General features: G+C 32.4%; 1 protein-coding gene across 1 annotated transcript; it reads right to left on the bottom strand.

The window, feature by feature from the left end:
- Positions 1-9,782: 9,782 nt before the first annotated feature.
- On the bottom strand, positions 9,783-10,948 carry LOC107634323 (phytohormone-binding protein CSBP). The gene is made up of 2 exons (XM_016337858.3): positions 10,700-10,948; positions 9,783-10,136 (listed from the first exon to the last, which is right to left on the bottom strand). Exons 1-2 carry the CDS (start codon positions 10,878-10,880, stop codon positions 9,841-9,843), a joined length of 477 nt encoding a protein of 158 aa, XP_016193344.1. The 5' UTR covers positions 10,881-10,948; the 3' UTR covers positions 9,783-9,840.
- Between the last annotated feature and the right edge of the window lie 15,816 nt (positions 10,949-26,764).

The raw sequence follows: 26,764 nt of genomic DNA on the forward strand, positions 1-26,764 counted from the left end.
AATACATAAATAAATAATTCAAATAGATCCTCTTTATTTTATCTTTTCAATTCATAGTTTTATTAACATGTTCTTCCTATTTTGTTCATAGAGCCTTTTAATATGTTTGATATCTTCCATTTCCTACCCCTCACCACCACACTAACCCAATAGCACAATCAAACAACAAAGAGGGGTTTTGATTTTTGATTGCAGAAATGAAGAGGGGTTAATGGGAATTGTTCACAGTTGACTTGACAGAGCTGAGAAACAGAGCTTAGAAACGGCATCGTTTTGGTATAGTAGGACTAATCTGTCCTGTTTTGAAAAGCTACACGTTTTGGTGTGATAGGACTAATATGTCCTGTTTTGAAAAGCTACATGCCACATGTGCTCCCGTAACGGCCAGGTCAGCGTCACGGGAGCCACATCAGCGTTTTCCGTTGAGTCCAATGAAGTTACTTCAACGGAGGGATCAATTTGTCTGCGTTTTGAAAAGGTTAAGGACATGAATGTATTTTCCAATCTTTGGGGATGAAAATGTCTACAAAAAAAAAAAAGGTCAGGGACAGATTTTTTCTTTACTCGAAGAAAAATAATTCTATATATTTAAGAAGGAAGCACTACAAGAAAACGACGAGTAGCATCGGATTTATCGTTAGATTTAGCGTCGAACATTCATGTCGGTTTTACCGATATTTTTGTTGAAAATTTCATTTAATCAAATCATTACTGGTGGATTCCTATTTTCTGACGGTAAATTTACCCGTAATATTTGGAGAAAAAAAGGGGAGAAATAGGCACGAAATTTAGCATAAAATTTACTCTCAGAATAATCCGCCGGTAAACCTAATTTAGAGAAATGCTGCATTTTGGTGACCTGCAACGGGTCACCATCGATAATGAGCCATAAAATTCAAAGCGTGAACCCTCTCCCCATTCAATTCAAAATCTTCTCTCTCTCTAACCTCTCTTCTCCCTTTCTCTCTCTAGCCGCCTCTGAACCCCGCTGTGCCGTTAGCCCCATACCGCTTGCCCATCCCATCCTTCCTCTCCTTGCACTGACCGTTCTCCGCGACACCTCCATTGCACCCGCCATTGCAAATCCTAGCATCCATTGCAGCCACCGTTCTTCTCACTGCCAACATGTCGCTATTTTTCGCGTCGCCAGGTTCTTCCCTTGGTCCAGCATGCTTCGTCATCTGTCGCAAGGTCCAGCCTCGTCGTCATTCACCAGGTCCAGGTTAGTTAATTTTTCTTGCTTAATTTTTTTAAACTTGTTTTTTATAAAAAAAATGTGATTTGGTTAATTTAGTTAATTTCTCTTATGATGCTATGTATGTAATGTAATTGACTAAGTGTATGGTTATCAATTTATGATGAGATTTGAATTTATCAATTTGTTAACAAAGACTTAAATTAGTTGGTTTGGGAGACTTAAGAATAAATAGTTCAATCTAATTCATACATAAAGTTTCGCATATTGCTTTTGCATTGGATTTATGCATGTCACATCTTATTGCTTTGTATTTGAATCATGAAAGCTTCTTATTTAGTTGAGTTTAATTCTTATGAAATTAATTGAGTATTGACTGATGTTGTGGATTGAAATTGATTGGATTTATGGGAATCGTAAAGATAGATATATATATCCAATTTTAGGGGAGGTTATGTTCAATTTTTTTGGGGAGTTTTGTTGAATAATTCATGTAGTATATATGCTGATTAGTGTTAATAATATATTCTCTTTGTAGACATGTTGATAGGTAGTAGAGGTAGATCGAGTGGGTCTCGTTGTCGTGGTAGAGGGAGTGTTTTCACCGAATTCCCAGGGAGTGTTCAGTCATCTCCCTCTACCTTGACTACTCCGTCGACCCCTGTGATGTCATAGGCGGGTCCTGCGGGCCAGCAATTCATCATGGTCCCAAACTCCGAATTACGTGCCTCCTTCTGCTACACCGCTACAGATCCAACAACAGAGTCCGCAGTGGGTGATTCCTCTAGTGTGCTCCAGCAGGATGCCCCTCTACCACCACCCGTCATCTGATGGATGATTTGGCCTGATGGCATGCAGACATGAGTACATACTATTTTTTAATCTTAAGTTTATTAATCTTAAGTTTATGTGTTTGTTAATCTTAGGTTTTTTCTCTGATAGGTTTGCACCAAACAACAATGCTTGTACACAGGAGATCTCTGAGGTCATTAAGTCAATGTACGACCACTCGTAATCGAGCTATACGAAGATTCCTGCTGAGACCAGAGAGCGATGATTTTTGAAGTGGACGGTAAGTACCCAATAATGTTTAATTAATTAACTGTATTTGAATTGTATTTTATTTTGTCTCTTCAATGTAATTGAATCACTTTGTGCTGTTGAAATTCATATGAGATACAGAACAAAATCTCACGATTAGGAAGATTTTCGACGACTGAGTAGCTAAATAACTTCAACAGATGATGAGCGACATTCGTCAGAGGCGTGACCACCTAACGACCTAGATCCGTCCATCTATCATGAAGAAACTAGAGGCCCACTTTAGAAATGATGAGGGGTTCAAGCATCGCCGTCTGACGAATGTTGCTAATAGGGCTTCGCCGAGGTTGTCGAAGTATACAGGTGGGTCGGCGACTTTTGTGAAGATGAAGAGCAGACTGGTAAGTAGTTTGGTAATGTTTGTTTGTAGTTACTTGAATTAGATGTTTGTTGATTTATTTTATTGATTGGTTTGAATATCTGTAGTCTAAGTCATTGAATCGTGAGGCAATACTGATGGAAACAAGAAGAGATTTGCTGACGAGCGGTTTGCGACCCATTATTTGAGTTTAAATTAATTTTAACTTTCAAATTTATTTGGTTTAAAGTCAATTAACCGTTATCCTAACTACAACGTGTGTGACATAGGAGGATTACATGCAAAGATTGGAGGCTACAACCCAGCAATCTCAGCCGCCTAGTGGGAACGACGAAGCCGGCTCCAAGACCTCAGTAGTAGATCCTGATAGCGTTTGGCGTGAGATCATCACTGAATTCCACAAGAATCGCCGCTTCAGGTTGGGGTTGTTCTTTGCCAGTGGCTTCCACTCTTCCGCATTGGCGGCTTCCTTTGCCTCTACCACTGGTCATGCTGATCCTCAGGAAGTTATCGACTTGAGAGAAGAGATGCAGAAGCTGACACAGGAGCTTCACCAACAAATGCAGCAGTTTGAGTAGAGATACAACAACCTTCTTGCACATGTGGAAGGAGCCATTGTCATCAGCTCGGACCTAACGAAAAAGTTGGAGCAGCTAGATCGTTTGTAAGAGCAGATGAAGGTATACAACCACCAGATGCACACTGGAGGCAGCGTTGCTGTTGGTCCTAGCGGCAACGTTGTTGGTAAGGCACCGACATTAGCACCCACTACAAGAAAAAGCAATATTTGTAACAAAAAATATTGTTACAAAAAATCGATATTTTGAAACAAAAGGATCTTGTAACAAAAAAAAAGGGCCGTTGCAGTATGTCCCGTTACAAAAAGTTTTTGTAACAAAAAATGGAACTGTTACAATTCAAAGTAATATTTTGTAACAAATTTTTCTGACGCAAAAAACCAAAAATTGTTACAAAAGTGATAACAAATTTTGATCTTCAAAATATTTTTGGTGACAATATATTTTTTCCTATCATAAAATTTTGTTACAAAATATAACTTGATTTTGTAACATTTTTTTCTTTAGTTACAAAATACTATTTATTTTGTAATAATTTTTTAATACAAATTATACACATAATTTGCCAAATTATAATTTTTTAATTAATTAATATATAAACTAATTTACTCAGCAAGTTAACATTTATATAATATATAATAACATAAATAATTCAAATATCTTTTATTTAACTAAGATTGTTTTATAAATCTTCAACATATAAACTTTAAAGTATAAACTAACAAGATACATTGAAGAACCCTAATGTAGATATATAGGACAAGAAATACAAGAAATTATAAATCTCCAAAATGTAATAATCTTGAATTTTTTATAAAAATTATTAATTAATACAAATAATATTTTAAAAAATTAAATTTTTAAAACAAAATAAAATTATGTTAAATATTTAAATATTTTAAAATAAATTTTTTTAGTTACGAAAATTCTTGTTTTTTTAATAAAAAATAAGGGTAATATAATAATTATAAATTAATTTTAATTTAAAAATAATTATATAAAGATATTATTTAATTATAAATTCTTAAATTATTTTTAAATAAATATCCTAATTTTAAGAATTAGAGTAATTAAATTAATTATTCTTGAAATATTATTTTATTATTAATTTATAATTATTTTTAAATAAATACTAATTAAGATAAAATTGGAGATAATCAAGTTAATTTTTTTATTCATAAAATTTAAAGTATTAAATTCAAAAATTTTAAATATTTAAATTAAATTATATAAAATTTTTATATTTTTTTCAATTACTAAAACTTTAAATTATAAATAAGAAAAAACTCATTTAATATATAAATCTCTAAAAATTAATTTTGAATAAATATAATAAATCATAAATAACTTATTATTTAATTTTTAACGTAATTTTAAACTCAAAGTATCATTAAATTGACTTAAATATTTTTAATAAAATAAATTTTTGAATATAAAGTCTTCAATAAATATAATAAATCATAAATAACTCATTATGTTAATTTTTAAAAATTTGAAGTTTTACATTTAATATGTTGAAACAACATTTTTTATTAGTTACAAAAAATCTTTGAATTTTGTGACAAATAAATAACTTGTTACAAAAATATTGTATTTTGTGACAAATTAATTTTTTGTTACAAAATATTTTAAACTTTTGCAACAATAAAATCTTTTGTTACAAAATATTATAATATTTTGCAACAAAACAACAATTCGATACGAAAGCCAACATAATTTGTAACAAAAGAAATCACGTTGTTACAAAATATTCAAATGTTTTGTAACAAATTTTCTTGTTGTTACAAAATATTCTGTAACAATAACTAATTATTGTTACAAAAAAAAATCATAATTTGTAACAATTTTAAATTTGATACAAATTTTTTGTTACAAATGTTCCATTTTCTTGTAGTGACCTACTCCGACGCTGCCTTAGCAGGAGAAGATGACGACAACGACGATTACCAGGATCTGTAGGGTTTAGTGATTTAATTTTTTTTATGCCAACTTCATTGTATTCTACTTCTGTAGATATTTTATTATATTAAGACCATTTATTTTTAGTAAAATAATTTGTCGATTTCTATTAATTTTGAATTTTTGCTAATAATTTTATTAACAAGAGTTTTAATTTGACTACTAATTGTGGTTTAACTGTGCCAAAAAAATATAAAAAAACCATAGAATTTACCGGCAGACAAATCCGACGTAACTTGGCATTAAAACACGTGATATGGCGCTAAAGTTACCGTCGGATTAATCCGATAATCAGCAACTCAGTCTCGATAAATCCATTGAAAAGACCGACGAAAAATTTGCCGGTAGTTAGCATCAGACAAAAATAATCCGCTGGTAAATAGTTTCTAGTGCTGTTTATACCATTAAATCTAGAATGATATTTAATTTGACGATAAATCTGACGATACTCATCGTTTTTCTTGTAGTGATGCTTCTGGCGTATTTAGTTAATTAAGGAATTGGTGATGCTTCTACCTAAATCAAATTTATGCTTAATCTCTTTTCTTAATTGGTTGACCAAGGAATTGGTGATTAGTTAATTAAGGAGAAACTGGGTTATCAAAGAATTGAAATTCAATTATCTATGATTTTGTCGCGATTGATCTCTGCATACCTTAAATAAGTGAACATAATGATTGTTTTCCTAAAGAGTGAATATCTCTTAAATCTTAACATTCCCACCATTATTGCTTTCACTCACTGTTTCCTATTTGCTTTGCCTCTGTTTACACATTTGAATTCCTCATTCTCACTCCTCTATTTTGTGATTTGTCTAATTAGAATAGTCAATTAATCATTGTTGCTTAGTCCGTTAATCCTCGTGGGAACGATAACCCACTCACCGTGGTATTATTTGATACAATTCAATGCACTTGCCGAGTTGTGGTTTTGAAAAATTTCGCATCAAATCAAAGGAAGTTTTTTGCAGTTACACCAAAAGCATATTTTAATGGATTCATCTTAAGTTGATAATGTCTCATTCGTTTAAAAACAGTTTCTAAATTGTTCAAATGAGACTATTTCTGCTCAGACTTCACAATAGCATCATCAATACAAATTTTCATAAACTTACCAATAAAATAAAAAATAGAGTTCATTGCTCTTTCGTAAGTGACTCCAGCATTCTTTAGTCCAAATGGCATGACTAATCATTTATAGGTGCCAAATAGCCGTTGGGAATCGAAAAGCTATTTTCGACACGTCCTTTTGAGAAATGAATATCTGATTATATCTTGAGTATCCATCCATGATGCTTAGAAGTTTGTTTCCTACTGCAGAGTCGATCAACATTTCTGCAATTGGCATGTGATACTCATCTTTCGGAGTGGCTTTATTCAGATCCCTAAAATTAATACATACTCTTAGCTTTCTGTTTTTCTTAATTACAAGCACAATATTCGAAATCCATTCGACATACCTAGTCGTCTGAATGAATCCGGCTTTCAACAAGCGTTCGACTTCCTCCTTGATTTTTACCATATTTTCAGGGGATGAAATATCTTGGAACTTTCTTAATGGGTCGAGCATTCTCAAGAGTGGGAAGCTTATGCTTGACTAAGGATCTATTCAATTCAGGCATCTCCTCATATTGCCAAGCAAAATAATCTTGATACTTTTTCAACACCTTTATTAGTTCTTCTTTGAAATCAGGGTCTAAGCACTTACTCACATATGTGATTTGGCCTTCTCGACCAATTCGACTTCATTGAAAGGATCTTGTACTTCAAATTTTTTTTGTACAAATCTTCTGAAAACAAATCTGACTTTTCAAATCCTAAGAGGTTGAGATCATATATACAATCTAGTGCACACTCACATGTGCACTCCTTCTTCTCAGCCATGTAGGCTGAGAGTCGATCCCAATGGCTCAATATCAACATTAAGTGGATTTCGTGGCCAAGCTTTCCTTGGCCTTAGGGACCAAATTCATCATCTTCTTTCCCTTTGGGCACCAGCTTGGTTAGTGATGTTTCTTTCGACTCATTGTTTGACTTCTGGCTAACCATTAATGCATTATCCCCCCTTTTGTTCTTGCTTCTGAAGGACTCTCTCACTTTGCTTAATTCTAGATATGGACCCTCTATGTCGACATAAGCACCCTGTGCTTGAGCCACAACTCTTGGAATGAAGAGAGTTCTATCTTGATCATTACATCGAGCTCAACCACCACCTCTTCTGCTTCTTTCTCGTCGAGAAATACCTCTTTTATGGTTTTCATCCTAATGCCCAAATCCTCTTCTTGAAATGCTGAAATTATAATTTCTTGAGTAGTTGGGAGCATTGTTCTATACCCGTTGATTATTTGACACATTAGAAGGGAGAACTCTAGTTTGATTAGACACCCTTTCGGGTTTCTAATCGACTGTGACGATAGTGCGCATCTATTGTTTGACAGGAGCACCGAAAAAGTCTCAATTCTTTCCCCTACTTTAATCGAGCTTGCTTCTTTTTGGAAAACCCACTCTCTACTCTTTTTGTAAGAATCGAAAGCCTTAGAAGTTGATGAGTCGAATAGAGCACTGCATCGGGGGAATATGGCAATGTTTCCCTCTTCTTCTCTTTGCCTTAGCAAAAAATTCAACAAGTCCTCTCCTGGCTTTGGATAGATAGGCTTTTCTGTTTCGAACATATCAAGTTCGAATTGATCATATTTTTTCATAGGCTCGACAGAGGCCATGTTGATCAAGAAAGTCATCTCCTTTGTTTCAGCAAAGTTTGACGTGACCTGGAAAGGATCAGAATTCACTTTTATTTCAGGTTTTTCTGCAAACTTCAATAGACCATCTTCAATAGCCTTTTGTATCAAGTCCCTGAACGTATATAATTATTAGTATAATGGCCAGAGGCTTGATGAAATTTGCAAAACTTTTTATTTCTAATTTCAGAAACATATATTTTTCCTTCAGGGAGTACAAGCTGTTTATCTTTTAATAATATGTCGAAAATTTGTTCAGCTTTCGTCAAGTCAAAAGAATAACTTCTTCTCCCTGACAAAGGAGTTTTGTCTTTTATTGGATTAAGAGATCAACACACATATGGAGGCCCATCTTTTAATTCTGTAGCAAAAGTATACTCATTGTTCAACTCTTCTTCACTCATACAGTCGATATAATTTACCTTTTTAATTAAAGGTTTTCTTTTGCTTGACTAAGTTCTTCTTTTTCTTTGTTCAGCTTTTTAATTTGTTGTACCTTATCCGCTAATTGAGCCAAGTCTAAAAATTACTGATTTACTAATTTCTTTCGAATATTGAAATCAAGACCATTAATGGCCATCTTGACTACCACATGTTCAAGAATATGAATGAAATACTTGTTTCTCATATTATTGAATCGTATTAGGTAGTCATCAATCAATTCAATTTTTTCTCTTTTTACTGTAAATAAATTTGATAAAGTCACTTTCATTTCTCCTCTAAAAAATTAATCGTGAAAGTTCATTTCTAATTGAACCCAACTATGAATCGTGTTAGGTTGCAAATTTAAAAACCAAGTGAAGACATTTTTTGTAAGTGAAGAAAAAAAATATCTCATTTTCAAATACTCATTGTTAGTCAATTCATCGATTTCAATGGCATATCAAGCTACATGCTTGACCGTCGATTTTTCACTTTCTCCTGCAAACTTGGTGAGAGATTTGGAAGATTTGAAAATCCTCCCCCCTCGTCCCACCCCCTCCCACGCGGGAGTTTAACTTGAAACACATAATCTAAAAAGGGAGATATGAAATAGGGTTGATTTGTCACTCCTATATTTAACTCTTTTCTATTCAAGATTTGTTCGACCGTTTGGATTATATTCTGACCATAGGCTTGAGCAACATTATTTGCTTTTACCTCATTCAAGACTCCATTTGAATCATCCTCTCTATTTAACACTAGGAAAGGATTATTACCATATATTTTACCTATTGGTGGTACCAACAGTCAATTGGCTGCTCCTGCAATATCATTGATACGTCAAACTATCTGTTCTATTCTTACATTATTATTCTTCATTGTAGGATTGAAAAATATAACCATATGCGAAGTAAACATATTGACTAAGTTAGGTTGTACTTTTATCTATTCATTATTAATTTAAAAACATTAGTTCTCTAATTTGGCCAATAATATAGACTTTAAGAAAATGTAAACATCAATGGGGTACTTATTAAAAAAGGAAAATATTTTTATCCTGAAATTATAATTAAAATATCGAAATATAATTAAATAGAAACTATTTTTACAAAATTGTTTTAATTTATACACATCAAAATTAAAACTACGTGCCGGTATGTTACTTTTTTGTATATTTAATTTGAATGTATTGTTTTGCATATTTTAATATATATTTTATATAAATATTTTATTATTAATTGATATTTTATTTGTATATAACAAATTTTTTTTAGTAAATTCTATGATACTTATAATTTAGTGTTTAACTTTTGTCTAACTTATTTTTTATGATAATTTTTGAATATTTAATAATTATTTATTTTTATATTTTTAAAATTAAATATTAATTTTTAACTCTTTTTAATAAGTTAGACAAATACTTTTACGGTATCATAGCAATCACCATTCTTTGAAGAACAGGGCTAGCAGTAAAACTAAAGTTTTGCTTCAACCCTTTATTGGTAATAGTAAAGATGACAATACTTCATCAAGCCTCATTCAACAGATATTTTTCTAGGCTTTTAAGAAAGAATAAAGTGGACTGCGATGTCTTCAATGTCTTGACACTTTCTTCTACCTCTGATGATGATTCATGGTCATAGGAGATTTTCACGTTGACCAAAGTCCGATGATCTTCTATTGAAGAAAGTTGAAAAGTAGTCTTGTAGTATGTTAAACCTTGATTCAGATAACCCCCTTCAATCACTTGCAGCCCAATTTCATGGTTAACTTCATCAAATTCAGTGATCTTCTCCCTCTGGTAATGAGTTACACTTCTTGCATCTTAGTTCATTAACAAAATAATGTAATTAACGATTAGCAGAGTTAGACAAATCAGAAAATTAGTATAACAATTTTCACACATCATAAAATCAAAACTCCTATTTTTCCATTTATGTTTTATTAATAGAAGTAAATGGCTTTGATATATCTGAGTTTGATTGCAAATACTAATGCACTCCAAAAAAAAAAAATAAATAAATAAAGAGTGCATTGCTAATTTTTGAACTTTAAATTCTAAATTAAACATTAAAATTCTGAATATTAAATTCTATATTTTAAATTTTAAATTTAAAATCTTAAATTTTTAACATTAAATATAAATTATTGATATAAAATATAATAAATAAATAAATTAAATAAAATTTATTTAATAATTAACAAAAAATATAACACTCCTTACTTAATAAAAAACGTTTAAAGACGAGTTAATTTTGAGTTGTATTTTTTAATATTTTATTATTAAAAAGTAAAAATAGAATAAACAATTTGGGATATGAAATTGAAAGGTAATATTTCACAAAAAGCACATTCATGAAAATCTTGCCATCCAGAAGCACACTCACCAGGCAAAAAATTAAAGATGAGGATCGTTCCAATTCCTCCATTGCCTTGGGTCAGCTGCACATCTTTCACAATATCTGGGAGAGCTTTCGGAACTATGTTTGGAAAATCCTTTGCGAAAGCTGTCCACAGGGTTTCTAACCCTACACCAACCTCTGCTTGTGTAATGAATTCCTTTAGCATAGCTTCTTAATTACTATAGGCTTTCATGGAGGATAGATGATGATATTATTGAGATATATATATAGGCATATAGTTGCATTGTTGCATAACGATTTAAATTTAGGGAATCTTTTTAAATGTAAGAAAGGTCAAATAGTCCCCCACCTCTGTAAGATGCCTTTTGTTTTTTATGGAAAGATTTAAGATTTTTCTATATATACAAATGCGTGCCTAAAGCAAAAAGATACATGGAATCCCAGGAATTAATGTACAAAGAAAATTGAATATTGAATAATCATTATATGGGTTTAGTACTTTAGTTAATATATATTTTAAAAACATAAATTAAAGTTATTAACAAAAAAATAAAATTTTATAAAAAATATGTAAAATTTAGTTTTTAATATAATTATTGTGTATATTAAAATAAAAATTTAAAATTCTATTGGTAACAATATTATCTTGTACTCTTTTTTTTTTTACTAAAGATAGAAGACTCGAACCCGCAACTTCTTAATTGAATATGGGAAGACTATACTATTTGAGTAATAACTCATTGGCATTATCTTGTACTCTTTGCATGTTTGCTAAACTATAATTAGGAAAAGTCTAGAGAGTGAGCAATTTTGTTAAATTCTGACCAGCATATAACTAGCAAAAAAAAGTGAGCCATTAGATGAAATCTCACACCAATTTCACACCATTAAAACTATTGATGACTATTTAATTACTACAAATCACAAAAATTACTGGCACTAACATTTCTCCTATAATTATATATGTGTCCTACATCCATCCGATCAAATTGGCGGATGCCAAACACATTAGTCAAGTCAAATTAACAAATACGGAAGAAACCATTCATTGAGTAAATTATTTTTAGTTTTTTTTTTTTTTTATTTTGGATGTTTATCGAAAAATTAGTATATATTTCTGTGGCAGAAGATAATATATGAAATAAGATAATTTTTTATAAAAAAAATTAAATAAAAAATATATATAATAATTAACACTATAAATATTTTACAAAGTTATAATTAAAATTAAAGTTTAACAATTTTTATTTAAAAATATTAAAAATAATTAGTATGTATTTTAATTAATTTGAGTTAGTTGAATAGTCATTTCACTTATTCACTTAAACAAATTGCTTTGTGTGTGGAGTAACTCATTGATTAGAGACAGACCCTTAAATGGACTTTATTCCGCAATGGATTAGTTATCGACCCGTCGAAACGAGAAATACCGTACAAAAAAAATATTATTGTCTTTAAGGTCTGTCGAGATAAAAAATACCATAGAAAAAAAAGGTCTCGCTATAAATTCAAGTATTTTTGTCAACCAAGTCCAACCAAATTCGTTCAAACCCAACAACAACAACTCACAACGAGAGTGTGAAGCACACACTTTTTTTTCGCATTCTTTCTTCTTCTTCGCGTGTTTCCTCCTCATCATCGTTCTTTTATTGCTACGTTTTTTCTTTCTTTTGCTCATTTTCTTCCTAATAGTTTTGCAGCATTACGTATTTTTTTTTTTGTTTGATTTTTTCTTGTTTTTATTCTTGTTAAGAGAGTAAAATAAGAAGAATTATAAGAAGGTCAAACAAGAAGGAGAAGATGAACAAGAAAAGAAGAAAAAAATGATGACCATAAAAAAGAAAAAAAGAAGGAAGAGTTTTGAGTTATACAAAATTTATTACAAAATAGCACCAAAATTTTCAACTATAACACAAAAGTTTCTTAATTTTGAAACCAAAATTTTTTAATAGTGTCATTTCTAATTAAAGGTGTATTTTCTTATCATTGAACTAGTTGGACGGTATTGAATTCATATATAAAAGATTTAGCTATTTATGTGCCATTTACAACAAATTGATGCTTTTTTTATAAATATATTTGAATGTATTTTGTTGGATAAGTGAGTTAAGGATTTAGATTTGGACATGTGATTTTTCAAAAAAAATTTGTATCATTTACTAAAAATTTCTGTGTCATTTATAATATAGAAGAGATTTAATCATTTTTGTCCGTTTGTGTAAATTTATGGTGTGTCTTTTGAATCTAAAATACATTTAAATATATTTTGTTGGTTGAATGAGTTAGTTTTGAACTTGTAGTCCTTTGAGTAATTTTGTGTCATTCACTAAAGATTTCGGTGTCATTTACCCAAATTTCCTGTGTCATTTATAACTAAATGATGTGTTGTTGTTGTCGTTAAACCAATTGTGTGATATTTAACTAAGAAGGAAAAGATGATGATGATGATGATGATGATGGAGGAGGAGAAGCTGCTGTCCCTGCAATCATGGTTCGGCCAAGTGATGAGCAAAAATTAAAGTCCACGGATATCGGCAAATGCACCGGATCGTTCAAGTAATACCATAGTGAGTGAATATCGTTATCACGAGGATTAAAGGACTGAGCAAGCAAATATCAAATTAAACACCTAATTAGATCAATAAAACATGGATTGATGAGGGCAAAAACTTGTATCTTGCTTGGAATCTTAAGTGCTTGAGAGACAGTGATGTGAATGTCGATTGAAAGAAGACAATGATGGTGAGAGTCAAGGAATTCGGAGATGTTTATGCTCTTAGAAAAATCAAACCTTGTTTACTTATCTTGAAGTATGCAAAGAACTTTCATGATAAATCTTTAGTAACTGATTTTCAATTTGTTGGTTCCTTAGTTTCTCAATAATCAACTAGTTGTTCGTTAATTAATTAAAGAGGTTAAGCACAAAAAACTGATTTAAATTCTAATAAGATTTAAAAGTAGTCCTTAAGTCGAATTATATGTTATTATTCAAGCTAGTCCTATCCAGTTAAACCTTAGAAGAAAACACAATTTCTAAAAGTTGTTCTAATACGAATTATATGTCACTTAAACACTGCAACAGATGCGGGGGATGACGGCGGCAATTGCCTGTGGTGTTACCAACAGCAGCAATTCAGGGTGGATAGCCACGATCCCTTCCCAAATCAAACTACCGACACCGAATCGCACTGATTTAGTGTCGAACCCATGAAGCCCGCTACTAACCCCAATCCATCTAGTGATGATTTTACCCAAATTTAATTCAGAATACCCAAAATAAAATACTGAGGAACCCGCCAAAGGAGAGTGCAGAGTGCGCAAAACTCTTCCCTGCTCCACTGTGCCCCCACTGTGTCACCGTGGAGTCGCGTGGCTGCCGATCCACCATTCCATCCATGCTGTCGACCCTTCCCAAAATCAGATCCGTAGCTTAGATTCTTCATTGCGGGACCACATAAGGGGCAGAGGCACGAAACACACCTCCGCGCACGAATCCTTGCCGTTGTTCTCCTCCGGCCACCAGTACCAACTCCATCGCGCTTCCCGTTGCCGGTGGGTCCATCGCCGATTAGCTTCCTCCTTTACACTACTGGTATGTACAAAATCCCTCTTCGTTAGTAAGGTTCTAGCTTGTTCTTCGTTTGTTATCTCTGTCTACCATATGATTTTTTTTTCCGTTTTAATTTTTTTAAAAATTAACTTGTATCTAAAAGGGTAGATCACAGATGTTAAAAATCTCTTCCAAAGATTAAAGCTGAACACTTGTAAAGGATCATGCAAACTAACCATCAAAGCTAAAATATATAATGATTAAAAATATGAGAATTTATATGAATAAATAAAGGTAGAAAAATTTCTTGGATATGGTTTGGTTTACACCACTTTCTGTTGTTTGATTCAAGTTTCTTAACCATTTCCTGTGCATTGATTAATATTATGTATGTCAAAATTGTGATATGATAGAGTAGAGAAGCATATCTATCTATCTATCTATAGATAGATAGATAGATAGATAGATACAGTTCTATTAGAATTTTTAAAATATATGAAGAGCATTAAGCTTTCATTTTTAGTTAACTAATTAAATCAACAAGTTTAGTGATGAGAATTTGAACTCCAACATCTTTTTTTCTTGTTTTGAAATTTCATTACTTACAAAATTTGAATCCTATTTTTCGCAAAATTAGTATATATTTTCCTGGTTCAGATTATGTTTTCAGGTTATTTTGATTCAGAGATTCTCTATATATTTGATTAATTTGGTTTACTTGTGACTGTTTAGAGTTAAGGAGTTTGATTCAGATTATGTCTATATATTAGTATAATTTTAAATCAGATTATGATTTATGTTTAACTGAGTTAAGAGAAGACCTCAACAAAAACCATGTCTGTCATGTTGCTTACATATGAACATATCAGTACACTCATGTTTGTGAATTTTCTTTTGGAATCGAAGAATGTTATATAAACGTCAGCTTTAAAGCTTCCAATGCATATGTTTTGTGAAGATATGAAGAGAGTACTCAAGAAAGGAATTGCACCAGGTGAAAGGAAGTTGTAAAGCAAACAATTATTTAATTAATAGGATTATAGGACCTGATTGGATTCTAGTTTGAAAAACCTCATCACCTAATACTGGAATCAATTCTACACGCCACTACTAATAACTAATTCTACACTGCACACACAATATTTTTTGGATGCAAAGTGACCTAATCTCCTATGCCATAGAGAGTAAGAAAAAGAGAAAAGATAACATTTCATTAATAAAGGTTATGAAGAAAATGTGCTCTGTAATTATTTTTTTGGATATCTGAGTTGAGAAAAATTATAGAATAGAAAAAAAGATGAGAATTTGTTTGACGGGATTTGAAAGCTATAAGCTGAACTAAGTTACTGAGTCTAGAATATAAACAATGTGCAGATTAAGTCGATTTTTTTTATTACAATTATGTCTTTTATATGATGGTTTTTGCTTCTTTACTTACTAATGTTGTTTAAAGCAATAATAAGCACAAGTTATTCGTAAGTCTAGGCATTGTTGCTAATTAGAAGATGGATATGTATAATAAGTATAGTTGAAATTAAAATTGATGAGCTTCTCATGAACATTACGTTGAACATTAATTAGTCTTCTTTTTTCACCCCATTTTTTCTCGATGAACATACATGGAACCTAAAAGTATATAGTATGAGCTTGTTTATCATATTCTCTGAGTTGCATGAACAAATGATGATTTTCTTTTCAATTATGTTTAAAACAAGAAGCGTTTATTATTCCATGATGGTGCTATTGCAGAAATTGTTATTTGCAACTTCTTAAGATTATAACTTCTTAAGATTATCAAAGTTATTGATTCAATTTGATTTCAAATTTCAATTTAATTCACATTATACTTTTTCTTCTTGGTTTGATTTTAATTTATTCTTCTATTTTGATTTTGTTCTTGCCAAAGACACAGGACAAATGGGGTGAAGCAAAATCCTGTCTTGAAAATTATGTATGTGTCGCACACTAATTGAACTACTATTCATAGCCGAATTCAAAGAGTCAAGTGAAAGAGTTTTGAAGATTGAATTCAAAGATTAAATTTTTCAATTATAATAAAAGAATTCAAAATATATTAGCATACTTTTCGATACCACTAATCCTAATGAAGAATGAATAACTCAATCATGAATCCTTAGATCAATGCAAAACTTAAAATAAAATAAACTTAGATTAATAATCCATAGAAACATAAATAGAGCTTCAAACCCTTTGACAAAGGATCAGTTATCCATGGAAAAGTAAAAGAAAACGAGAAGCTGAAGAAATGAATATCCGGATTTGGATCCAACAATCCTCCTCCTCCTGGATGTCGATCTCTTGTAAATAACGTTCACTTATCCTAATTCTAAAATTCAAATTCAAAAACTATCATAATCTTATCTTTCGAAAAGGACGAAAGGTAACTAACTTACTTCAAATTCAAATTAAAATAATAATTCAAAATCAAATCCTAACAACCAAATCTTTAATTTTTTAGAAAAATTAATAACAAATCTTTTGGAGTTTTAAATGTTTTGGATATGATTAAGACTTTTAATGATGTGTATAATTGAGATTAGGCCTTAACTATTGCATCTTGAGAGCTGAAATTGTCTTTACGTCGGGCTTGTATTAGAGGAATTTGGGCATAAGCCCAAAATACACTTCTTAGGAGGCACACACACCGGGTGTGTGTCTTGGAGGCTTTAACGGACGCCCGGCGGATGAAGGGAAAAGACAGGGTTCGCCGGCGTGTGAGGAGGCTGCCAGGCATGTTGGAATGAATGAGGGAGGCTCGTCAGGTGTGTAGGATGTCTGCCGAGCGTATGGGCTGTCCCCCGGGCATGTGGGCTGTCCCCCGGGCATGAATATTGAGAAGTCTAAGGCGCTATTTTTCGTGTCCCGAAGATGAGGGTAGTGCGTTCCACAAACTAAACGTCCACTATAAACATATGCATATCATTTTGAAGTTCTGGACGTTAGTTTTATAACGCAACTAGATCCACCTCATTTGGACCTCTGTAGCTCAAGTTATGACTAAAAATTGAATATAAAAGAACCCTAAAAATTGCTTAAGATGACGTATCATCACCAAGTTGGTGATCAAGGTGGAATAGCCGATTTTTGACGTTTTCTTCTTAGATTTCTCGGTCAGAAAACTTCCTTGGTGCTTCGGTGTTGGTGGCTGCAACAAGAAGGTAGGGTTAGAAAATTTTTGTGATAAATAAATGTATTAATATTCTGGAATTGCTGGGTTGTGAATTTGTGCTTGAATTTGAGTGTTATTACGTTGAATATGTTTAAAGCTTGATGAAATAATTCAGTTTCAAAAGCTACTGAAAAACCAAACTGAATAATCATGATTAATGATAAATGTAATATGGAATCATAATGAAAATAATGTGTTTTAGTGGCTTGGAATTGGTTTTAAATATTGAGAAAAATTTATTACTGAAAATATTGAAAAATTAGTTAAAAATCGAATAAAATCTGATGAATTTTTTATGACTTTGCTTTGGTTCCTTGAAGAACATGAAACCCTCATGTTTTAATTATTTTGTGGCCAAATTTTAATTAAAAAAGTTTTGGGAATGAAAATTATTTTTAATACAATTATTACGTGCTAAAAGTTGGTTCATGAAACGCAATTTAGAAAAAGTCCAAGCACGAATGAAGGCTCGGGCTGACAGCAAACGCACGGAGCTTGAATTCAATGTGGGAGACTTCGTCTACGTAAAATTGCAGTATATCGACAAAGATTAGTAGCTTTAGGGAAGAATCAAAAGTTGTCCATGCATACTTTGGTCCTTTTCCTGTATTGACAACGATCAGCTAGGATTCATCCGGTCTTTCACATCTCATTGTTAAAGAAATTAAATGTGAAGGTGCACTTTCTCCAGCAACAAATTTTTCGCCGTTGTTAGTGGATGAAAAGGGCTGCCACTTACAATCACGGATAGTTATACAACATAGAATGATTAAGAAGGATGACAAGTGAATCGAAGATGGATATTTATTCTGTAAACGAGATAAGAGAAGGATATTTATTTCGGTAAATATTTTTTAAATTATTTATTTTGGTAATTATTATATTTAATTTATTTATTAAAAAAACCCCATATTTAAAACCTAGAAAAAGAAAATATCCAAAACTATTAAAAAGAATCATCCAAAATCTAAAACGAAGAAGAAGAAGAGACATGATGTAAATCCTAGATAATTAGTAAATAATTAACTAATAAATTAATTATTAATCAACAAAATTAGAAAATTAAATTTTATAATTTAATGAAGTAGAAATAATTAAAATATGAATTTTGATACTAATTTTAAAAATTTTAATCCAAAATCGAGTCAATAGATTGAACTGGTTGGACCGAACCTAAATCAGGTCCAAGGCCCGCTTATATAAACTTAACTCCAGCCCTCTCTTCTCCATTACGTTAGAATCACGCTGAAAGGGGAAAAAACGGGAAGGAGAATCCTAACCCCATCCAAGACTTTAATCTTCCATAACTTTCAATCCAGAGCTCCGATTGATGAGCCGTCAGCGGCCACGCGTTCATCTTGGAATTCTCTACAAAATCCACCCAATAATTTGGTAAGATATTTGAGATTTCATTCTCAGTTCTTTCCTTTCATTTTCGTGATTTAGGTTTTGAAATTGAGAGATTTTGTGATTTTGATAGTGTAGGGGTATTCTAGCGGTGGATAATCACTGAGTTCTGTCCAATTGATTTGTGGTTAAGGTAAGAAATTGTTAGACCCTTGTGAATTATCAAATTAGTGAATTCTATGATGATTATAGTGATATTGTATGAATTAGATTGTATTCTTGTTGATTTGGAGTTCAATTGGGCGGTTTGGAATGAAATTCGAGTGATTAAACTTGAGGAATTGATGTTTGGAATTTGGAGCTTGTGAAAGGAGAGGTTTTTGAGGAGTTCCGAGCTCCGGAAGGAATCGGCCAAGGTGTGATTTTAGTTTCTCGTAAGTAATATATAATGTTTCGTAAAAACATAGGCTAGATGACCATATGATAAGTTGTATGATATAGAAGGTTGAGGTTTAGTGACTCATTGTTAGAAATTATTAAATGGGCGGTTAAAATGCATGATGATTGATTATTAATGATTGTGAATAATGATGATGAGAATTATTGATGATTGATGATTGATGAATGATATTGAATTATAATAATGAGTTTTGAAAGGAATAATGAATGTGATAAATAATATTGTTAGTAAATGATGATGAGGATAGGCTGTGGAGAATGTATGTATGTATGTATGTATGTATGTATGTATGTATGTATGTATGTATGTATGTATGTATTTATTTATTTGTGGATGATTGAGTGATTTGGATGGGACCTAAAAAGAGTGGCAAAGTCCGAGTTTTAGGGGATGTGCTGTCAAAATTTTATAAGAATTTTTGGAAAGTTTTGTATTAGTTAATTTGGATGGAAGAATAGTTTATCTAATTAAAATTGAATGAATGTATGTTTGTGATACCTGGGCAGTAGCAAAGATTGTGGTTCGTCCCGCTTGTTCTCGGTCAATGTTTGAGATACCTGGGCAGTAGCAAGGATTGTGGTTCGTCCCGCTTAGTCCAGGTTAAGCTTATAAACACCCACTTAGGTAGTAGCAGCAGTGGTGGTTATTCCACTTGCTCCAGGTTGAGCAGGTAGTAGCAAAGAGGGGTTGTGGCTCATCCCCACTTGCTCCGCGAAGGGTGTTTCTGTCCACGATTAGCTACCAGGACATGTCGGGGTTGACTATATAACCGAGATGATATCATTAGCCATAGGGTAGGCATATATCATATGCATATGTGTGTTTTGCTTGATTGTGCATTAATTGGACTTTCCTATGTGATTATTATGCTTACCTGCTATATTTGCTACCTATTGTATCTGTATCCTACTTGCGTTTGCTTTGTCTGTGCACCGGAATTTTGGAGGACTGGAAGAAGGCAGAAATTAGGGCTTAAGTTAGAAAGGAATTAGAAATAAGAATCTTAGATAACCTATCCTATTTATGGCTTTCAATTTATAAACTTTAAGATTTAAATTTGAGTGTCGGAGTTCTAGGATCACCTCTGACTTTTCCGGGACCTTATATCTTGTGTACGTGGGTACCTTTACCATACTGAGAACCTCCAGTTCTCATTCCATATATATATTGTGGTTTTCAGATACAGGACGCGAGACACTGTACTAAGCATTCTGCAGACTCTTGGAAGCAAAAAATTATCTTCGGAGTTGGTGTTTGTATTTGCTTTATGTTTATATATGTGTATAAATTCTTCATCTTGTATATATTATGTTTTGTTCCTGTTAGAGGTTGACTTGGAGAAACATGATTTATATTTATATGTTGGTTTTTATTTTTGGGGGGTTGTATATATTTATATTCTAGCCGACCTTTACTTCGCAGGTCGAGTCTAGATCCTGATTATATAACTATCATTTGAAACTCTACTTTTTTTATATTTGTCTTCTGGTTTTCTGTATAAGTTCTCTATATCTCCGTTTCTCGTGAGCATCGTACCTTCAATTTTATTTTCGTCGTAGCGTCTCGCCATCTATATTTTATATCTTAGATGTAAAGTTCTGTGTGGTAGAGTGTTACACGTGAATGAGAAAATGAAAACGAAAAAGAAGAAGAGACGTGGATGAGAAAAGGGAAACCAAAGACTTAGAAGACGTCGTGACGAAAAAATCGGAATTACACACGAAAGGTGTGGTGTCGCAACAAAAGGAGTTAATTAGAGGGCGACGGTGCGGTGTTGCGACGAGAAGTGTTGAAGGAAGAGGGTACGGTGCGTCACGGCGAGAGGAATTCGACGAGATGGGTGAGATTGTGCGGCAAAACGAATTGGAGGAGGACAACAAACCTAATTTTTTAAAATTTTAAAATTAAATATTTAAAAAATTGACTGTTAAATTATATAATTAGTTGTATATAGAATTGGTTATATATACTTTATCTTTCTCGAAATATTAAAAACATTTATGAAGGGGCACACAAAGCAAAGCACAGCCAAATTGACCGAGAATAATATCTTCAAGGATCATTAATTCAAGAGATGCTTCTCTAGGGGACCTAACAACAAAGGGTAAATTAAAGCATGCATAGAATGGATTCTTCATTATGAGTCTTGTAACGGGAATCTTAGACATATTTTTTAAAATATTATACAAATACTTTATTAAAATTTATTAAAAACTGAATTTTTTTACATTTTTAATATATTATATTAAATATATAAAAATTAAAATTATTATATTTTTAAAATATATATTTAAAACACAAATTTACTAAATCCTATTATACATTAGGCTCATATTCAGAAGAGAGCTTCACATTTACAGGGGTCTCAAATTCAAATTCTACTATTGATGATAATTTAAGCCTTGTCGTGTAGCCTGATATGCCTAATGCCTTTATTGAGAATTTGAGGTGGCCCCCTTCGACCACATGCAGCGCAATTTCATATTTTCATGTGATAACTCATCAAGCACTAATCTTTTGGGCTAATTTTGTTGGGTATTATAAGATGAGAAGGGTAATACGGTGGTATTACACTAATTTAATATAATGTATTGATAATATATAATATATTGACACTACTAGAAAATTAGTTATTACAGACGGATATTTTCGACGGATTTTATTCTACGGAAATACAGACAGAATTTTAGAGGAATTTTTTGTTGGAAAACAAAAAAAAATAAATTAGCATAAATTACAGACGAAAAATAGAATCCGTTGATAATTCTGTCGGTAAAATTATTTTTTTTCGTGGAAAATGATTACAGACGGATTTTTTGTCTGTAATTAAATAGACAAAATGCCGCATTTTATTAAATTATTACTGACAGAAAATCTGTCTATAATTTAAATTTTCCGTCGAAAATATTGGGGTAACCCTAACTCAACCCTACCTTCTCGAGCTCCATTCACACCCCACACAAGCGAGAGCTTCTTCCTCTCTTTGTCCACACTCTCTCCATCGCACGAGCTTCTTTCTCTCTCCGTCTTATTTTGCAATATAAAACTGTGCTCCTCTGCTCCCCTCGTCAGCGGTGCTACCGTCCTCCTTTTGACGTTTCTCTTGAGCTCAGAGCCGGCGGCTTCATTCACACTCCACACAAATCTAACGAGCTTCTCCCTCTCTCGGTCAATGAGCTACTTTTTCTCTCCGTCGCACAAGCATCTTTTGCCGCTGCCGCCGCCGCTCGCGTCGCACGAGCCCCCTCCGCCGCCGCTTTCGTCGCATCTGCTCCCTTCGTCATCGTCCCTTGGAGGTTAGATTTTTAATCCGCTAATTAACCGAAACTGAAGCCCTCCGTTTTTCTTCGCTTAGAGGTTAGTTCGTTCAGCGTTTCGTCCCTTTCGTTGTTCTTGTTCTGCGATTTGATAATGGTGATTGATGATTCTGTTATGTTAATTTTTGCAGGAGCTTAATTTGGGAAGGGATAGGGTAAGCATTCGCAATGAGTTCATCACTACACTTAATTTCAGAAATGCAAATTATTTTGTTAATTTCGATTCGATGCATTTCGTTTCAGATAAAAATATTGCAACATGAGATTTCATGCAGATCTACTTCAATAAAAACAAATGCCCTAAAAGCTGGTAGTAACGATAAAGGAAGACAATATAATATGGTGTTGTCTATAGTGTTGAAGGGAAAAGGGAAGAGTTCTTGGAACAGCTTTTGAGTTCTAGGAACAGATCAAGATCAAGGAGTAGAAAAAAGAGATATTCATCTGAGGAATGCTCATCATCTTCTTCAGATGTTAGTAAGGATTTCAAAGATCGAAAAGGGGAGGCATCAAAAGACAAATAGAAAATACGGGAGTAAAAAGAGCAAGGTAAAAGGTGAAGCTGCAAATATTGCAGCAGATTCTATAAATGAGAATGAAATTTCAAGAAAAGAAATGGGATTGGATTGGATGCTTAGGCCTGAGAGTAAGGGACCAACAGTTTCAGTTATAGTGGAGAAATTGCCAGAGGAAGATCCTGTTGAGGAGGTATGAATCAGTATCGATAATTTTTTGCCCTTTAGCTTCCTGTTCTCCTGTTTAGTTCTTTATTTATCTTCTAATTGTTTGTTGTGGGCAACATTTGCTGGTACTTTTGGCTATGCTGCTCCAGGTTACACCTTTTCCCTTATAACTTTGAAATGATATTGATCACATCATTTTTCACTTGTTCTGTTAATTTAGTTTATATTTCATTTTTCTCTATTAAGATAATAAGATCTTTATATGGTAAATATTTAAAATGGATTAAGCTTATGCAATATCTACTATCTATTCTATATCATTTTACACTTGCTGCCGCTTCTTGCTGCAGTGTGATAGTGATCCTTCTAAGAGAATATGATTATGGATTATTCTTTCCCTGGTAAGGTGAGTAATGGCATGGCAGGTTTAATTCAGGCTTTGAAAGTAAAAAATTGTGCTGGAATTATGGGTTATGAAACAAGGATCTCATCTTTTGATAGGTTGTTGGTATTTTGAAGGGCATAATCCTAGTGGGCATTGCTTAGTTACATCTAAATTAGTAGATCCTATACCACCTACCTCTGTTGCTGATGATAAGGATTTGAAATCCAGCAAAGAAGCTAGCTATTGATAAAAGTCAACCAATTGATATTACTTCTAAAAAGACAGAGTTGTCCATGGTATTTACTCTACTCGTTTCTTAGTCATTGGCTCTGTTATAAAATTATATTATGCACTAGGTTCCATTTTTGGTATTTTGGTAAAATTTTACAGCTTTTTACTATAGTTTCTTTTTTAACAATGACAAATTACTAACATCTTAATTAGCCAAGCCAAAGTATGATTAACCTACTGATCGCTTGAGTAGGCTTGCAAACCATATGGTTAACCTACTAACTTACAATCTGTGTAAGTTGTCTGGCTTTTCGTTTAAGTCTCTTGTGTAGTTCTTGCTTTGGATGTTGGTTCAGTTCTGAATCAGTTGCCTTTGCTCTTATTGATTGAATGAATCTTTATTTTCAAATTCTTTGGTGCATTGATTTATTATAAACTTATATTCACTCAAAGTAGATGCAGTTATAGTGATGCTTAATTGGTACAGGTTGCTTCAGAACAATGCAATTTCCGGTCAGATTCCTACAGCAATTGGAAGCCTAGAAAAGCTTCAGACACTTGATCTCTCCAATAACGATTTTAATGGTGAGATATCGAATTCTTTGGGAGGCCTCAAGAACCTGAATTATTTGTAAGTTACTTATATTACAGATTCTAACTGTTCAAAAGTGAGAATACTGATTATCATATTATATATTGTATATACTCCTTTTTCTTCTTCCTAATTCATAAGAGTTTGATAAGAGTCTATACTGTCTTTTATATTTTGATGTTGTTATAAATTATTAATTAGTTAAGTATCATTACACAGAGGTTCCAATCATAAATATATATGCTTTTTAGTGATGTAATGTGATAATGTATAGTTGAAATAGATAGTGTAACAAAATTGAATTAACCTTAGATAATTTGTTACGTCTTAATTTTTCTATGTTAGAAAATTCAATCCAAATAGCAGGACTATGTAAATTACCGATTAAATCCATTCGAAGCCAAAAGGATGGATATTGTTGCTAAGAAGTAAGAAATGTTATGAAGGTAAAATTTTGGTTAAAATGAAGGCTTATGTGACACAAGATGACAACTTTATTGGGACACTAACAGTGAGAGAGGTGATTTCATACTCTGCTCAGTTGCGGCTACCGGACAAGATGGCGCCGTCGGATAAGGAAGCACTTGTTGAGAGCACTATAGTGGCAATGGGGCTTTAGGATTGTGGAGACACTGTGATTGGGAACTGGCACTTGAGAGGGATAAGTGGTGGAGAAAAGAGAAGGGTTAACATTGTCTTGGAGATCTTGATGAGGCCTAGATTGCTCTTCCTTGATGAACCTAAAAGTGGACTTGACAGGTTCACATACCCTTGGTTTTACTTCTTGTTGGGATCCAATTGTGCTTGTTTTCATGCCAATTCTCCACCACTGGGCCAATTCTCCACCTGGTAGGTTTCTAAGCTATTGAATATCCTTCATGATGTTGGTATCTCTGGCTACCACCGCTTTGATTTACACTATTGATTGTTATTATTACCTTTATTATTTAAGCTTTTTGTACTTATTATTGGTTTTGGGACACTTAACATTGCCCAAAGATCTGTTATTTCCATTCCCTACCCTGCTCCTGATGCTGAATGAGTAACATAGAAATTAAGAATTGTTGATGATCAAAACATAGATGGGCTAAAGAATTTTGATTTGCAGGTACTAAGGAGACTATTGGACTTTGGCAAGAAACTTTCTTCTCCTGATGCTCTTCTCATCAATGGGCAAAGAGATTCTGTTGTCTTTACCGGTCAAGCAGGTAATAACTAATTATTAATTAACTATCTCTCCATCTCCATTAATATTCACTATTTGAAACTAAATAAAAATTAAATTAACTATATTTATTTGCAGGGAAGACTTACAAATTCAGAGTGTCCAATGTTGGGTTAACAACATCAATCAACTTCAGGATTCAAGGCCACTCATTGAAACTGATTGAAGTTGAAGGTGCTCACACATTACAGGACACATATGAGTCCCTTGATATTCATGTGGGTCAATCAGTGGTATAGTTGAACAATACACTTTAAGTTTATATTTTGAATTATAGTTGATGTATCAACACACTTTAATGTATGGTTGTTACTTATTATTATAGTTGATGTATCAATACACTTTGTTTATGTTTTGAATCATATTGACTTCTTGTTTATAGTACTTTTCTTTTAGTTTGATAATACGATGAATTTATTTATTTTTTGAAATATTATATATATTCGAATACAAATTAGATAAAAATTTGTATTAAATTTATATTTATTTTGTATGAAAACAAGTTTATTTTGCAATGGAAAAATCTAAAAAAAAAATTATTTTACCTTACCGACGAATTTACAGACGGATTTTCTGTCTGTAATCAGAGTGTAAGATGATTTTTCAAGGTTCAAATTACAGACAAAATCTGTCAGAAAATCTGTCTGTAATTACAGACGAAAAATTCATCAAAAAATATGTCTGTAATTACCGACAGAAAACCCGTCTGTAATTACCGACGGAAAATCCGTTGGAAAGTTCGTCGTCTTCGGGAAATGGATGGAGAATTTATAGAGGAAAAATTCGTCAGTAACTGGTAAAAATCCATCGGTAATTTTCTGACGGAAAAAATCCGTCGGTAAATAATTTTCGACGAGGCTTTTACAGAGGGACAAAATCCGTTGGTAATTTTGTCGGTAACTAAAAATTCATCTGTAATAAAGACTAAATATGTCTGTAAATCTGTCTGTGTTAATCCATTTTCTAGTTGTATGATATAAAAATTATCAATGTGACAAAAAGCATGATTAATAATTTTAAGAAGAGAAAAAAAATATCAAAATGTGATTAATAATTTGAAGTTGGACAATTTGTTTTTTTAGAATCTCTGTCACTATAAAATTAGTAAT

This window comes from Arachis ipaensis, chromosome B3 (assembly GCF_059453495.1).
Source record: "Arachis ipaensis isolate K30076 ecotype BB chromosome B3, ASM5945349v1, whole genome shotgun sequence".
Taxonomy (NCBI): domain Eukaryota; kingdom Viridiplantae; phylum Streptophyta; class Magnoliopsida; order Fabales; family Fabaceae; genus Arachis; species Arachis ipaensis.